The sequence below is a fragment of the Lagopus muta genome, chromosome 5, assembly GCF_023343835.1.
Source record: "Lagopus muta isolate bLagMut1 chromosome 5, bLagMut1 primary, whole genome shotgun sequence".
Taxonomy (NCBI): domain Eukaryota; kingdom Metazoa; phylum Chordata; class Aves; order Galliformes; family Phasianidae; genus Lagopus; species Lagopus muta.
In genome coordinates, this window is record NC_064437.1 from 48,275,280 (window position 1) to 48,293,183 (window position 17,904).

At 42.9% G+C, this 17,904-nt stretch overlaps 1 protein-coding gene across 2 annotated transcripts in view; it reads right to left on the bottom strand.

Moving 5' to 3' along the window:
- Positions 1–17,904, bottom strand: part of ANTXRL (ANTXR like) — a 51,956-nt gene extending 34,052 nt beyond the window's left edge. The window contains exons 1-9 of one of the 2 annotated variants that reach the window (XM_048945740.1): positions 17,362–17,903; positions 6,683–6,754; positions 6,470–6,541; positions 4,898–4,979; positions 4,761–4,794; positions 2,733–2,812; positions 2,554–2,622; positions 2,275–2,355; positions 2,111–2,171 (exon numbers count right to left, since the gene is read on the bottom strand). In XM_048945740.1, the coding sequence (XP_048801697.1) occupies positions 2,111–2,171; positions 2,275–2,355; positions 2,554–2,622; positions 2,733–2,812; positions 4,761–4,794; positions 4,898–4,979; positions 6,470–6,541; positions 6,683–6,754; positions 17,362–17,522 (712 nt within the window). In that variant the 5' untranslated portion in view covers positions 17,523–17,903. Of the gene's footprint in view, positions 1–2,110; positions 2,172–2,274; positions 2,356–2,553; positions 2,623–2,732; positions 2,813–4,760; positions 4,795–4,897; positions 4,980–6,469; positions 6,542–6,682; positions 6,755–17,361 lie in introns of both variants that reach the window. The other variant, XM_048945741.1, reaches the window with a different exon arrangement.

The window sequence follows — 17,904 nt, forward strand, 5'->3', positions numbered from 1 at the left end:
TAAAGGTACAAGATACATATTTTCATATAGAATTTTACAGCCATGTGATCTTACTTCTTACATATACATTACCAGTAAATTCTACTAAGTGATTACAGAAATTTAAAGTGTATTAAAATTTTGATAAGACTTCAGATGCCCCAGGACTTTCCTGTGCTTATGTCTGAATAAGTATTTTTAAAAGTCACATTACACATAGACCTATATCTGACCATCCAGTGAACCGAGTTCAAGACCTGGATTCACGCTATGGTGAAAAAAGGTTTTCAATCCAAGGCGATCCCCTCCAGGAGACAGTGGTGCAAACAGAGAGCTATGAAGAGGAGCCTCTGGATCTGTTGAAGTAAATAGCATTACTCAAGGTGATAAAGCCAAGCTGGAGTTTAGCCTTGTGCTCTAAAACTCTTTCAGGTTCATTTCAGGTAAGGATGGCAGAACTTGGCTCATAGGAAAACCTATTATGTGCTCAGTTCTTGGTGTCAAAAACAACTTAACCCACGCTGACAGCCTGTACCACATCAAGATGTGCTTGTGGCTTCTTCCTACTTTCGAACTCCCTGGTGCTATCAGCAAACCATCACACATGCAAGTTCCTCATCTTCATGCCCTAGTGATTCAGCAACATACTTCACCCTGAGCCCACCTTTGCTGGATGGCTCTGTCAGCAGAGTCAGAACGAGCTCCTGAGTTTATGCATGTAAGCAGCATACATGGAAACTGAGCTGATTGCTTTTTCAAAACAACTTTGCAGGTTTTGCAGAAACACATCCACTTTCAAGAGGTCAGATCTTCTGAAAATATATATTTTTCTGAATTTTTTTTTTGAAAAATATTTTCAAACTTTCAATTTGAAAAGATCTTTCAGATGTTACCCTTCAATATTCTTACACTGTGCCAAATCCCTACTGGAGCTCTCACTTCTGTTTAGCTAAAAGAAACTTCTAATAAGCAAGAAAAGTTGCAATAATTTATTATCCAAAATTGCCTGGAATACAAGAAATAAAAGCAATTAATTGCTATGAAATAAAAAACGTTGAAGTCAAAGATTTTAAGTTTGTTTTTTTTTAATTATAAATTCTGCAGTCTGCAGAGGAAATTCTTAAAAGCAAAATATTCCCTTTTTGTGATTTTCCAAAGATAATATTATGACAAACATCTGCCCCACAACCACCTATTTAGAAATAGTTGGAAAGATACAAGGATATTTCATTTGAAACTTAAATACTCAGAGCATGACCATGCTATGATTAATATGTGGAAATGAAGAATGAACAATTTATCTTCTATGTGCTATTTAATAGGTTTTTCCTGAATCTCCCATTTCGATCCATGTTTTCAAGGTCAGTTTTCAGGCATCCTGAAGTTGTGTGCACTCACTTCCTCAGCATATAAGGAAGTGAAGAAGGCAGTAAGAGATCTAAATAACCACGTTATGAACAACACCTTCCAGCAAGCTTATGCTGTCATTCTCAGTCTGCTGCAATAGTCTCTTAAGCAGGAAAAATACAGCAGATTGATAACATAAACAGGAGCAATTGCAAGTTAAATACCCTAAACAGGAAAGGCATGAAGTTACCAGCAGCTCCTCTGGTGATTCTTTTAATTTGCTACCCTAGCAGTTCTTTCACTGCAACTAAGTAAAACACTAATGCTTTGGAAAGCATGTCAGGTATCTCGGTCTTTGCAGTTCATTACATCTGATTCAATAAATCTGAAGTTTGTGTGAATGTTCTGCAGTCTTGTTTTAACTGCTGACAAGTCCTAGCAAATCCAGAGAATGCAGTCTTTCCAGAAGCTTGTGAGATGTTGCACTAGTTACCAGTTTTATACCACAACATGCCCTCTTTCTATGAGGTATTTTAAAGAGCAGCTTCTCAGTTGCCCCCATGCTCTCTCAGCCATTTCTCCAAGCCTGCATTCAGAGAATATAAGTGTATCAACATCAGCTCCTTCCCAAGCTCAGAAGGGACGCGTGTGGCTCCAGCCTCAGCCGTGGCAGATGCTTTCCAACTCATCCACAGGCTTCAGCTCTGACGCCACATTAGGTAGTTACCAACATTTCATCAGCGTCATTTACTTGTCTTACCACCCCCAATCTTGTAAAACTTACCTCCTGCACAAACACTGGATGGCTCAGCTGCTAGGATCTCAATGCAAGATTTCTTGAGAATCTGGAAGATTTAAGGTAAAGGCATTTTTGGTGATCATTTTTAATCTATGCTTTAATAACACAGGAAAGGGTCCCATTTTTAGGTTTCAGAATTGCCAGCTTACTGAATCAATGGTTCCTCTTAGGGCATAAAAGCCTCCCGTAACTGGAAAAACATGATCGATGCTGTCAGCTATTGTTGACAGCTGCAAAGAAAGACAATCATAAATCATGAGGAAAATAGAATTACAGTGAATACAACTGGGCCCCTTCATACTTGCTGAAAGACATCATACTGACACGAAATGATTTATGCCTCAAGTAATTAAATAAGTGCCTTCAACTAACGCTATTACTTCTCTACAAGTAGAAAAGAAAAACAAAATAAAAGCAAGCAGGGTTACCTGAGTTTCATTGAAATCTTTCACTCCAACACAATAAACAATAGCTCCAAAGCTTCTGGCTCTGTTGGCCTAAACAAAAAAATTGCCATGAAGTGCAAAAGCATATAAGAAAGGGAGCCAACAGTAAACACCTGCAGATTTGACTTGAGCTAGTCTGGGTAAATATGAAGGTGACTTACTTCTTGTTCTGCATAGTAGAACTGAACGTCTTGCAACTCTCCATCCGTCAGAGCAATAATCACACTAGCAGTCCGAACTCCTACATGGACAATAGTTAACAGATTGCATATGGATGACACAAGATTTGACAGTGAAAATAAGTTTGAAGTGGCACATGCCTTTTTGCTGACAAAAATTCAAAATCATAAGGCCAGAATCTCAGCCTGATTTGTGCAGACTTGTTGGAAGTGCACTCATCTACCCCAGCTGAAAGTCAGATGTATGACAGCATACAGCAGGCAGAAAACTTGTGCACCTTCAACACACACAAGCAGCACTTGAAGGAGCAGTACTGCTCCAGCAAGGCCCATGCACAAACTTCTCTCTCCTGTATAGCATCTGGCCAAAGTTACATCTACACCCTTCATATGAAGAAATGGCAAAATTTATTCTTAGAGACAGACAGTTTTTCCTCTGCTCTTGACAAGTACCTATTTGCATGGACATTGCCCAGAGATTGCCAGTGCAAGACCTTTTCAAGATGAGCTCTCCTGACACCCTACCTTCACCTCCACCAGGTTTCCAAGGAGAATCCCTAGTGAACACAGAATGAAAAGGTTCTTCTACAAGTGCTTCAGTCCTACACTTTTCACGCAAAAAGAATTGTCAGTTCATAGGAATTTTGAGCCTGAAAAAATGCAAGACCAGATCCACTGGAGCAAATTTATGTCTTGAAATATAAGCAAGTTCATGCCCCATAAGCTTATGTGAAAAGGTTGCATGAGTTTTGGCTAGCAACATGAGCAACATGATATAGAGTACAATACTACCTAGAAAAATGCAAAATGTTAAAAAAAAAAAAAATCCCAACTGATAAACAAATGATGGTTCAACCAACCGTACTGATTCAGTAATCACACATACTAATGGACACACACATTACTTTCAGAAAAATGGTTGTTATTTTTTCAAAGTAATCTGGTACAATTTCAAGTGTCTTTCCCTAGACTGTCTGAAACTAAAGTCTGATTACTTCTGACAGGTTTCTTATACCATGCAGTCCTTCCCATGTCATGTCAACACAGATACAAACCTTTAAAAAAATGACCTGCAACTCAGGGGAAAAAAGCATGATTTCCTGTATTACTTTTTTTTTTTTCTGGCTGAGGATGTTTGAAAAAGGACAGAAGTAAATTGAAATTTATTTTCTTCTCAATTCTTGTTTCTTTTCCAATACTTTATTTTATAAATCATCTACTTCATCTACTTCTTCCTTACTAATCAACTTAGCTAAGAACTAATCAATTAGTCTATCTCTTAGGAAGAGGTAAAATTATTTTCACTTGGGTTCATCAGAACCCTATATTTATCAGGCAGGAGTGCCTGAGGAGCCACATAACAGAGTTACTGCTGAAGACTCCATACCTGCACCCTGTTTTATTAAAACCTGGCCCTTTTTCTGGGTCTCCCAAGGAGACCATCAGCTCATAAACAAGAGCAACTTAACACCAGCATACAAACCAGGCAGAATGTGCTCAGTTAAACAAATTAGGCCTTCTCTTTGGCACAGATGAAAGTACAAATATATTTCCCTCTTGAAATTTAGCAAAAATGCACAGTATGTTGACTATCTGATCTGAAATTATTCATGGTTATGGTAAAATCTCTAGCTGATCACACTTGTACCTACACTAACAAGAGAGAGAAGTTGGGAGCAGGAGGCAGACAGAGCTGTGTGCACCAGAACAGAGCAGGGAAGGTATATGTGCATGTCCTTGTCCCTGGATGCAGTACAGACCATTCCATCTGCAGTGCTCCAGTCTATATTCTGCCCTGGGTCAGATCTGGGATCATACTGGTCTCTTCTGGTCTTAATAAACCATGAATCACACATCTGAAAGTAGGGCTGTAGTCAAAATGGAATGTAATGATTGTGTAACACCAATCCCTTCTCCAAAACATCTTCCAACGAGTTTACTGCAGGTCACGTAAAACTATCATCCCTATCTCTTCCATGCAGACCCATAACAAGAGTATACATCACCTACCTCCATAGGTTTCATGGTAAATCTGCTCATTTGCCTGCAGGGAAGTGTAGAACATAATTAGCAACTAAGTGCAGAAGCAGCAAGGAAAGCAAAGTTTAAATGTATAAATCAAAGAAAAGAGTTGCTGGAGTACGGACCCTTTTAAATCCTTCATGCATGAATGTGTCTCCTCCAGGCACTTCATACTGCAGAATTTCAAGCCCTCTTCTTATGGCTTCCCTTTAGACAAAAAGGAATTTTATTAGAAGTATTTTGGTTGTTGTTTCATCAAATAACACAGATAAATTACACGTCCTGCCCATACACTGCACGAAGTACATACACACCAGCTAACACTAGCAAAACCAAGGTTTTGTTTTTTTTCCAAAAGCAGTTTTGATATCAGCCAAACACCCATGGGAACACAAAACCAGGCACACATCACCATGTTAGTCTTAAACCATTTTTAAGGCTGCAGTCCTGTCCCTGGTACACTGTCTGCCAGGGCAAGATAGAAGTAAATGCCAAATACTGAATGCTGACAAACTGCAGATGGAATGAGGATTCAAAACTTATGACCCTGTCATGAAAATGGGATGGATAAAAGCTCATTATTCAATCAATCATCAGGACAGCAGTGATTAAGACTTCTCCATTATAAAGATAGAGTCCAGAAGATATGAAAATAGGATGGGAATGAGGAGAATTTCCTGTCCTAGACCAGTGGACCATCAACCTTTCTCAGGCACAGACTGTTCCCAGGTACAACTTGGACACCATGATTCCTGATGCACAGCTTATTGCTTCACAGAGAAACACACGGAGGCCAAGAGCATCACTCAGGGAAATTAGTATTAACTGTCCTGATTTCTGAAAGATCCACAGACACAATTATAGGACAAACAGGATGAAGACATGAAGGTAAAGTAAGGAGCTGGAATGAGGGACATCCTTAGAGCAAAAAGAGCAATTTTACTCCTTTCAAGTATAAAATGAGCTGAGAAAGTACAGATGGAGATCCAGTTGAGGACAGAAAATATTTTTGTACCACATTCAACATTCTGCTAATGGGCTCTTGTTTACCTCCCAACTTGCAAAGCACAGTTTTCCCTGGGAACGATAAAAAACCTTGAGCTCTGCCTTCTCAATGAAAAACAGAGGCCTGAGGACATGGTTGTGAAGGTAGCAACAAGAATTTTGCTCTGGCCAAAACTCCCTTTAAAAACCTACCACCCAGCTGTACAGTGGCAAGGCACTTGTGGCACAGCTGCTGCACAAAGGCAGGGGTGCAATAGTCTGGCAGGTAGTGCTCCAGCACCACCCAGTGTGATTGCTGCTGATGTCAAGCTCAGAGTTTTGAACTGTTTTGGAAATGACCACGGGACTTTCTCATACTCTTCTGACCCTCAGCTCAGGATCTGAGAGCTCTTACATAAAAACTGCCTTATTTGGGTAGCTAGGGACATTGAGGGCAATGTATAGGAACTCTGGACTGGAAGCACAGTTCCTTTCTGAAATGTTTTAAGAACGGGAACCCCAGTGCTGCATTTTTCTCATAAGACCGAAAAGGGCAGAAGACCTTCTAGATCTGCTGGCACCTGCAAGCAGTGGAAGGATTTCAGTGGATGCGACACCAAGGGCTGAGACAGAGCCGTGGATCCTGGTTTTGTGGAATGCTCACTGCTTGAGGGATAGAAGGTGCTTTTGGTTGAAGGATGGGAAGTACTTGCCTGTTTTCTGTTAATTTCATGATTGTGGTGCCTCGTGAAGAAAAAACGATGAAAGACATGCGCAGCATTGGACTGAAACAGAAAAACAAGTCAGATTTAAATCTCATACCTACTGCTTCATCAGATTAAGCAGGGAATGGGAAATAACACACACAAATGTGTGTATGCATATGTATATACAACCAAGTTTGAATACCGTCTAAAAAAAATTACCTTATGAACTTCTCAGCCAGGCTTTCCACAAAAGAGTAAATCTCCATCCAATGATTTCTGACACTTCCTGACCTGTGCACAAACCAGAATCAATTACATTCAACTCACAGTGAAATTCCTTGTATCAATATTAAGAATGGGACACTCCAGGGGTAGTGAGTGACAACCTGGACAGAGGTGCATGGAGATGAGGCAGCTAGTGCTGGAGGGGCATCTACAGCAGTTGTGCTGGAAGCTGTAAACAAACAGTAATGACAATGCCCGCAGACCCAAACACAAGGAGAAATACAATTTCAAGACAAGCTCGCTAAGTATTCTTCCCTCTGCTGCTGTTTCTTTTATTACATATTTTTAGTTTAATTCATTTTATTGATGTTGCTAAATCATCTGCTAATAGATTATTTACTTTCTTAGAGCATAGCTGGGCTGTTGCAGCCACGAGGAAAGCTTGTACTGATCATCCACCCTCCCAGAACACGTGAGAGCATGTTTCCATGAATTACTGTTTGTTTCAAAAGAGAAAGCGTTTGAAGTAATTCAGAGGGGAAAGGCAACTCTAATAGCTAACACACTGGACGAGTATTTTAGTGATCCGATCCCTGGCTCTGTTACAGACTTCCCATGAAATGTTGGGCAATTATTGTATTATGTTTGTATTTTCATTCCCAATCAATAAAACTTCATTATTCAATCCCTGGCTTTTCTCAGTTTAGACTTAGGTTCTTGGGGACCACAATGGTCTTGTGGAACTCAGACCTCAAACAGAGCCCAGCATGCAGCAAATCTACAGTAAATGATAGCTGGTTTGCTGCATGTGAATCTAGGTCATACACTTTCAAGCCACTTAAAAGGCTAAAAAGCATGAGAAGTCAGCGATTTGAAAAGCTCTCATAGTACCAAGCAAATAGCTAATTCACCTTGCTTGCCAGGCAAATGCCTGTATAAGGTATCTTGGGCACAGGTAGAGAGGGGCAGAGAAATAAAGTAGCAGCATATCAAGAAGGATCACAGTAGTTCAGAAACAAGAACTAAGATGCTTCTGAAATGTAACTACTGAAGAAGTAAAAAGCCTTAGACTTGCTCTAACAGCCATTAGACATTTTTCTATATAAATGTATGAAAGTGAAAACAACTGTAGTTGTGCTATGGGCTTTCCAAGCAATCCTGTGCCAGACATTTCTACCTCCTTTCACCAGTGGAGAAGTCAGTGCAATGTGTGGCAGTGCTGGAAGGGTGGAGAGGAGCAAAGAATGGGACAAGGGCCACTGAAGTGCTGTCGCTGGAATAAACCTGCTTGTGTGCCTTGACACTGCTCTACTGAAGAATGGCGAGCCATTCACAGAATAACATTGTCAACAAAGAATGAAGAAATTAAGCTGCCTGCAAGTGAGGAAGGGTCAACAATGCCCCAAGACTGCTCAAGGCAAGGACTGATCTGCATACTGCCATTCCACCTACTTGTGTAACCTGATGTAGGGAACCTACTTTGGCAGGGGGATTGGACTCTATCTTTGGAGGTCCCTTCCGAGCCCTACAATTCTGTGATTTATAGGTGCTGCACGATAGATGAGCCGTGTCCCTGTATTGGTGGAAAGTGCAAGAAAAAGATTACACCACTAGCAAATGAGACTTTTTTTTTCCCTGAAAATAGAAAAACAATCCATGTCTATGCAAGGCGTGTGCTTAAACAACTGCTTTTTCAGAAGGGAACCAAAGCAGTCTAGCACCTACAATCCCCCAGGGTTCTTCTGCAAGTCCCAGGCTAAATCACTAATTTGGTTGAATTTCAACAGATTTTCCTTGTATCTATGCAAGATTCAAAACAGCAAGATCTATGCATTCATAGATCTCAGTTTGTATTACTATTTTAAATTCTGTCTTTACACCACAAGTTGACCCTTTCCAGTTTCATTCTTTGCCAGGCCTCCCAGTTAAGCCCCACGCCTGCAAATTCCAGCATGGTTACTTCTTTTACACAGAGTAGCCAGTCTCTTATTCATAAAACACAGTCAGTTTTGAGGTATCAGCTTTCTACTGCTAGTTGCAAAAGCAATGATGCAATCCAGGAAAACAAAGTACCAATGTATTTTCTTCATAATGGCAACAAACTGTCACTTCCAGTACCTTCTTAGGACTGAAGGGTCTTTATTTATTTAGGTGCTTTTATTTCTTCCCCTCTAAGAAATACCTAATCTTTAGGCAAAGAACAGTTCAGTAAAACAGCAAGTCAAATACTGAATATTTAGGAAAGTCAAAGTCATGATGGTGGAAAAACATGAAGACTTGAAATGCAAATGCTCAAATAACCATAATATTATACATTTCCATGCAAATGAAATACCTGTGCTTAGAAAGGGGACAACCAGGGACACAGAGTAACCAAAAGTGGCTGTAATGATTCTACAAATGCCCATCTCTGACAATGAAGTGATGCCTCCATCATGGGCTAGTCCTCCTTGGAAGTATACCATCATAGAGTTATGACAACATTATGTTTGTTAAGCTACGTACTGAGCTCATCACAACAAGTAAATAGTACTCCCACCACTGACAGAAGCAGAAGCAACCTAACACTACTGAAAATACAAAGTCATTTCACTGCTTTTTGGATTTTAGCTTTAAAACAATAGAATTGTAATGGCAGCATAAATTAACGTACTGTGCTGCATAACTGGATGGCATTAGGAAGTTTTTACCATGGTTGTCCATGGCAAGTGAGAAGTTGTGAGACAATTCAAGCACACTTTTTTTTTTTTTTTAATACCCATATCCAATGCTTAAAAGTCACATTCATTTCCAGCTCCCCAGTTCATAGAATCATGAAGGCTGGAAAAGACCACTAGTATCTTCCAATTCAACTAACCGCATCCCCCAGTGCCACATCTCCATGTTTCTTGAACACCTCCAGGGACAGTGACTCCTCCACCACCATGGGCAGCCTGTGCCAGTACCTCATCAAGATCCTGAGCCTGGAGAAAAATATAAGGTTTTCCAGTGATGTTCTACACCACAAATTATTCCTGGACACCCTCACAGCCTTTTTATAGTAGTTTCAGTGTTTTTGTTGATTCCCTTAGAATCCTATGATAACTGAGGAAAAATCTGTTAATCAGCATACTGATGCCACTAAGATCCTGAAAAGAAAGTGACACATCTCAAAATACCATCAGCAAAAAGCCATGAATAGATTCGTCAGGTGGCCTGATTGGTCACCAAGTGATACATTTGTGTATAAGATTTCAGAGAAACTATGAAGACTTCTGAATAACGAGGAGAGAATAAACAAAGCAGGGACCAGCACTGTACAGAAAGGATATGGGGCAGTGATGGAGCCAGGAGCTCCACTCAGCACACTGCTCTGCAGAGCACTGATACTTCCATAGGCACTGGCCTGCAGCTTACAGGAGGCTTGTGGGTCTTCCAGAACTGGGAAGGAAGATGAAGCCTCAGGCCTCTGGTTCTGGTGGCAGAGGCAAACACAGAGCAACAAACAGCTGCTGTGCATAATGTGTGTCAGGGGCTGCCTCTGCTGGTGGCTCATTGGACAGAACCTAGAGCAAAGCCAGCAAAACAGCAGAATTCCCCAGGGTTCATACCTACAGAACTGGCCCAAACAAAGCAGAAAATCCACAGGAGTCATTTCTGGGAGCGCACTCCCTGAGCGCAGTTCCCATTACACACAAGACAAAGAGAGGAGTCAGCAAACCACAACATAGGAAAGAATGTGCTCTCTGCCTCACGGCCCTGAGGAGCAGCTGCTGCTCCTGCTGCCGTTTTCCTAAATTTCACATTGCTACTGCTGGATGGGAGGGGAAAAGGAGGCCAGCAAGTATTTCTGGGGGTGGAAGGAAGTGATGTGATTGCAGGGCTCAATTCAACTCCTGCTTGTTTTGGAGCAACTCTTTGCAGCTTAGCAGAGCTCTATGTCAGTCTGAAGAACACAGTGAGTGTGTCAGAGTCAGATCTTTCCCTTGCTGCTGGTTGAGGCAGCATAGCATGAGCTGGCTGCAGTTGCAGCCCTCTGCCCTAGCAGGCTCCGAGGCCCGATTAACTGGTGACAGCTATTTCAGAGATCCTAGAGCAACAAACAAGCTCATTATTACTGACTCTGGGATCAGTTTGAGCATGGTGTCAAGGGAACACAGTAGCAATCGAGTCTGCTTGTCCCTAAATATCCTCTTGAGCTAGCAGTGAACCTGTGTATGGCCTACTGCTCAGAAACAAGGCAGTTTGCTGTTATTGGGAGAGAGCTCTTTGTGGCTGCAACCACATCACAGACAGCAGGAGAATTCTTGCATATGGCTAATAATGGCTCTGCAATAAAAGCAAACCCTGGGGCACCTAGCTTATTGTGGCTTCAGACATGCACACACATGTTCATCCATCCCTTGGCTCCCTTCTTGAGAGCCAGCAAAGCATTCAGAGTGGCAAGGACCTTCCTCTCTCAAGCAATGCTTCTTGCAAGCATGGAAGGGACCTTCAGTGAGTGACTCACCCATGCTAGGAAGGTCTAGTTTATATTATCCACTCCAAAGGTAATTAGGAACACTGGCAAAGACAGCCACTCCAAGACAGTCCTCACTGCAAAGTACTTACAGCAGTAATGGACAAGACAAGCACCAGAGCAGGGAAGGGAAAGAGGTGAAGCAGCTGGGAAAAGAGATTTCTTAGTCCTCAATCAGTACACGAAGAACAGGACTCAAAGCATTTGAATCCACTAGGTTTTTATGACCAAAACAATTAATTTTATACACAGCTTTTTTTCCTATAAAACTACTGACAGAATCTACAGCAGCATTACTGACTTGTGTAAACCATCCCATTGCTCCTACAGTAATCCACCTGATCCAAGAGCTCTGCCCCCTAGCGTTACAGCTCTTGTGCCACCAGAAGAGCAAGTCCCAAAGTGCAGCTCACAGGCCAGGCCCAGGTTGCATCTGACTACATCAGATCTCCCAGCAAAGCTCCAGCACTGCTCTCAGCAGCCCCATGCCTGGAAGAACTGCTCTTCGCGTCCCAATCCTATTAACACAGCCTGGGAAGTGTAGTAGAGCCCTCAATCCCAGTGAAGACACAGCACTCATAGCAAGATGCAAGAGAGAACTGAGGACATGGAGGCACATCTCTGGAGCTGCAAGAACTCACTCGTTGTCTATTTGAGATTAAGAGGTTTGGTGCTACGACACATTGTAACAACTCAGAACAGATTGCATGCCAGCATTTGGCCTGCAAGCTTCATTACAAAAGTAATAAAATTCTCCATCAGTGACCACACACAAACTGAAACCGCAGGTCAGGGGGAATGTTACGGTTTGTTTCCTCAGCTCAAGCCCCAAATAAATCAGATTTAGTTACATGCATAAATAGACTGCAAATGACAAGCTGCCATGGCTTTTTCTTCCTGTTAAGCGTACACGTTTTAACTCAAATAACCATTACCCATTAGCTTTGTTTTGGGTTTTATAAAGATTTTTTTTCTTCTTGGGGTGGGGAACGGGGGGGGGGAGTTGGGTTCCCTAAATTTTTCTTCCTTTCCAAAAGACAAATCTGGCAAAATGACATCAGACAAAATGCAAACAAATAAAACCTGGTTCCAATAACATAGGTATGTCTGAAGCTGAATAAAAATTTCCTTCAGAACATTCCACATAATTACACCTGGTTGTAAGGAAATCCCAGCACTGCCTGCAACATAACCACAACAAAGGAAGAAGCAAATGCAAAATACCAACAGATTATGTTTTAAAAACTATAAAGAATATCGCTTGTAGGCAATTGGAACCCACAAGACGTACCATGTAGATGATGAGGTTATGTTACAAAGGGGAAGAGTCAGACAGAAAAGGAAAAGAGATAGACCCTAGACACAACCATTTTAAAATACATGTGTATAGCAATGAACAAAGTCTAAGAAACAAAGCTAAAACTTTTATTCAGTGTGGGCTCTCAACTTCATTTACCTGCATCAGTTCACATAATACACTGAATTCTGGTTGCAATAGGCAGATGTCCTTGCTTACCAAAAGCAGACTGTGAGAGCCTGAACCCAGAACTATCCACTCTCACCAGTACTCATAATTCGTTACTTTCATGAGTGCTAAATTCATTCAAAAACTTGGCAAGGAAACTGTGCTTTCTTGGGAGCATGGGAGGAGGGAAACAAAATGTATTTACCAAACTCTTCTCCTTGCTTGCTTTATTTAAAGCATATTTCATGAAAGAAAAATAAAAAGATTACCTGGAAATTATCAATGCGAAGGCAAACTGTGTTTGCCTTAAAATAATTGAAAAATGGGTCCAGAATAGCAGCTACTGAAATGCCTTTTCTTCTGATCATGTCTTTCTGGCTTGCCTCAAATTTTAGGAGGTATCAACTCCATTCCCTCCTGACAGCTCTCATGAAAAAACAGGAGTGCTGAGATGATAAATATATATATATATATGTAAATATATATATCTGTAAACAAATCACATAGAATAAGATGAGATAGGGCTGCTGTTAGTTAGTTTCCCATCTAACTGGCAGTGGTTGTGCTTTTCAACACCATTTCCCTGCCAGTGGGGCTCACCTCTCAAGAGTGGCTCAACAAGGGTAAAGGGAAGCAGCTGCAAAACAGATTACAAGGGAGAAGAAGGCTCAAGTGGCCACACTGCGCTGATGCCTTCACTAAAGCTGCTGCCAAGCACAGGAGAAGCAGCAAAACTGATGTGAAAAGCAATATTGTTGTGGACCTGAGAGATGGGAGTGCCATGAAGTGGAACTACCCATAAGTTCAGGGGGAAGAGGAAAATGGATAGCTAGATCAGCTTCCAAAAAAGTTAGAATCACTGCTCTGAAAGAAAAGCAGCCAGGGCCCCAAGGTGTTTGCATTGCCATGGTCCATGTTGTAGAGGGCAAAAAAAAATAAGAGAAGAAATATTTTCTCAATGCAGCACAGCTCAATCTTCCTCAAAATCCAAACAATACTTTTACAAACATAACAGGGAAAAAAAAAAAAAAAAAAATGAGAAAATGCTTTTGAGAATCTCACATTCTCCCTTGCCCATCCCACTCTATTTTCCATCCTGCCTATGGTCAAAAACTAACCAAATATATTCATTCGTATTTGATAAATATAGAGCACAGAGAGCTCCGCTGCTCAGATCTGTCATGTCAGCCATCGGCAGGAGAAGATATAGGATAGTTGGAAACCCTTTTAATATAGAACTTAGATTTGTTGCACTAATTAACAAGCATAGTGATGTCATTAGGCACTGCTATAGTCCGAAAACACTAGAGGTCAGTCATCCTTTTTGCCGTGCAAGTGTGTTTCAGTCTGATTACAAACAACAGCTGGATGTTACCAGCAAGGCAGGGATGAAAGGGAAGCATGTTTACATACTCAAGCATGAGGATGTCTCTACAAGACCAGAGCAGTCAAGCAGCATGTCCTCAGCAGTTTGGGTTTGGAATGAAAATAAGATCTTTGTGCACTTGGACAGCTTAAGCATTTGGAGCAACAAAAGCAAGTGAGAAGTACTCCACTACCCATGTATTTGTTTCTTTTAACTTATTAGCTGTGCTTGTTTAAAGATGAACATGAGATCTATGATACCACATGACTCGATCTTACTGCGTGCCATAGGAGAAGTGAGCGCACCAGTGGCGCGATACGTTGCTGCGCCTCATGCAGAGAGATCGACTTGCTGCAAACAGAAAAATTTCTGCTGCTTCTGTTCAATACTTCTAAGTCTTCCACTGCAGCTCCAAATAAGATCAGGCCTGCCTAACTCAGGGGTACAGCATACAGACTGCACAAGACTGCAGCCAGCAAATGTGCAGTTCTTGCAGCTTCAAGAGACTTGCTCATTAGAGCATTTGCAGAGAGAAAGGTGATCTAATGTGGCTCTGACATAGTCAGACAACCCTAAGGAGGACAGTAGCAGGTCTCCTTCCCACACATGCTGCATTTTCTTTTCACCATGACAGTTTCTCAGACACCAAAGGCTTAGTTCCACTGCTCTGATCTTGCCTATCCCATAGAGCCTGCAATCAACTTCTGGAATGAAAAAAACTGTAAGAGCTCAGTTGTTTTTACTCTTCTCTAATTGGCACCACGTATATTATACCAATAACTTCACTAGCAGATGATCTTTCTCTTCTGAAGGTTATTGCCTGCAGGATTAGGTCCTCACAGACTCTGCCTGGCAGAATGGAAAAGAAAATCATGACCCAGTAAAGTAATTGCAGTAAAATGCAGTGCTTACATGCACAAGGAGAAGGGATTTTATGTCCTAGAGATGTGAGATTGCATCTTTCCATGAGAAAGCAAAGCAAAGCAGATTTAAAGTCATTTTGGTTCACATGGGCTGACTTCACAGACACAATTTGTCAATCAGCTAAAGAGTGTGCCACAGGATTAAATCCTGGAGTCTTCAGAGTCAATTCTTCAATCCCATTGTTAGACAGCTAATTAAAACTGAATGCACCTCGTTCCATAATGGCAAGGTACTAATGAAGGGATACAATGCTCAGGACAAGTGAGGATACCCGCTGGTGGACACGGATTGGTTTTTCTGGGGACTCTCCCATTAGAAATTGGAGCCAGGATTCTTTGCCGATGCGTATCAGTGTGGATCCAAATTTCTGTCCACTGCATTTCCAGATTTGGCCAGCTGCTAACAGCTGGTGTCCTGCCTCCTCCCTACCAGGAACACCCCGGCTCTTCTCAGCACAGATCAATAACCAGTTTGTTTCTAAAGAACTTTCCCAAGGTCCAAGATCCACCCACTCAGACAACCCTCCCTGACTCCAGAAATGTTCTTAATGGATTCACAGAATATCCCAAGTTGGAAGGGACCCATAAGGGTCACCAAGTCCAACCCAAGTCCTCATGTTGAGCCATATGCCACAATATGCCACATCTGCATCTAAACACACCCCCAGCCAGCATGTACACCCCCTCTCAGCACCACATGCATTCTGTCAAAGCACGAAAGCCACAAAGGACCTATAGCTCCAAAGATCTGGCACGCCAATGTTACCCATATGGACTGTAAGACAATCTCATTAAAAGCAGCTTTGCTGTTGCCTTTGCCACTAGTTCCTAGGAGTGAGGATGGTTTCTAAAACCAAGGGCCCAAAAAACTTTTACTGCAGCTTTTCGCCAATTGGTTTCTCTTTCAACCTCTTGAAGGCTATAAAGACTCAATCTGCAACTGAAGTAAAAGAGAATCTTCCCACTGGAACATAAATGCATGACTATTGCTCTATTGGGTCCAATCTGCAGTGGAGCAGGACATGCAGTGCCTGAGCCAACATGCAAGACCTGTAGTCTGCTAAAAGAAAATATACGCTTTTCTGTCCACAACACAAAGGAGGAGGAGCTTGCTTACACAACCAGCTTTCTGCTGCTCGGTGTCAGTAACTCTAAGCAAACCCTTTTGTCCTTCGCCATGATTTCCCCAAATAGAAGATGACCAATAACAGTAACCACCTCAGTAAAGTGCTCTCTGATCTTTTGAAGAGAAACAGGAATGCAGCATGCTGATAATTGGGAGCACACAAGGATGGTTTAGACAAGGAAATCACTCTGCAGAACATATCCCATGCCACCAAGAGAACCCATAAAACAAACAAACAAAACACCAAAACCACTAGATGCGTGCTAATGCATCTTCCACAAAGTCAAAATGCCTTTGGTCTCGACATCATTTAGCTCTGAAAACTGAATCCTGACTAACGATACCTTTTTCTTGTTGAAGACAGGGACATACTGGCTCCTGAGTGGCAGTGGCATTTGCCCCACACAGGCAGTGCAGGAGACCTGATGGGTCTAACAGTTCTCCCACCTGGGAACTGGCACAGCGCAAACCTTGCTTATGGGCAAGAGTCACAAAGAGGCTTCAGGATTTCGTAGCACCACATCCCACCTATAATCCAGGAGGCACTGGGTAGCACAGTGCGCATAAGTCCAACAGTTACCTCCTGTATTTTAACTCCTGGCTGTTCAGCCAAAGCAGTGCACTGAGCAAATGAGTTCACACTATTTGAGAACCACCTGTGGGTGCACCTACACACGCAGGCTTCATTCTACTTGTCACAACGTGTCCATGGATGAGAGCTTACCCAGACCCTCAGGACATATCTAAATTAGAACCACATGGTATTACAGAAAAGTGCTTGCCAGCATATTTTAATATACATAACAACTCAAACACAGGTTTAGACAGCTCCAAAGAAGTCGGTCAGAAGCAAGATCTATGAAATCTTACAGCGATCACGTAAAAAAGGCAATCACTGCATACCTGCACCCACAACTTAGCTGTAGGCAGACCTGCACGGACAGCCCCGTTATGGCCGATTCCCGCAGGTGCCATTCCCGCACCTCTCTGCAGCCTCAGCACCGGGGGATGCGGGAAGAACCGCTCAGCCCCAGCTCTCACAGCCCGCGCCCCGCAACCAGAGGGTGTCCCGATTCCCCAGGTCTGCCCGTGCCTAACCCGTGGTGAAGTGCGAATCTCCCCTAAAGGCTCCGGCTGGGAAACGCTTGCGTCTGGGGGAACAAAAGCAAGGACCCTTGCCCTGCACGCGGTGCTCGGCTCTGCGGGAGACGAGGAAAGCACTGAAAGAGGGGGGAGGAAGCAACACGGAGGCAGCGAAGGGTGAATAACCATTTTTAAACGTGACTGTCACTTACTTATCCAGAATGAAGTAGAGATCAAAGGCGCCGTGACAGGAGCGCTGCTCTTCGTGTTCTTCCTCCTCCTCGGGCCGGGCGCAGCAGCTCAGGCTCCCGCTCGCCAGCAAGAAGCAGCACAGAAGTGCCGCTCTCTCCACGCTGCTCCTGCCACTCGCCATTTTTTCCCTTCCTTAATTCTTCCTCCTTCCCCCCTCCCCTCCCCCCCTCCCTGTCTGTCTCTTGAGAAGAGCCGAGGGAGGAGAGAGAAGAAGAAAAAACAAAACAAATAGGAAAAAAAAAAAACAACCAAACCAACACAACACCCACACCACCAAACCGCTAACTTCAGGATCTCGGCTCAAGGCTGTAGAGTGCCCGCGGGCACCGGGCTGCGGCTCAAGGCCGGTGGCGGGCTGGGGGCTGAGCCCGGCCGCAGGGTCCCCGGAGCCCCGTCCCAGCGACCCGCCACCCGCCCCGAGCTCGGCTGCGGCTCCGGCTCCGCACGGAGCGCAGCGGCTCCCTCCGCAAGGCCAGAGGCAGGAAGGGGCAGAGGGAGGGGAG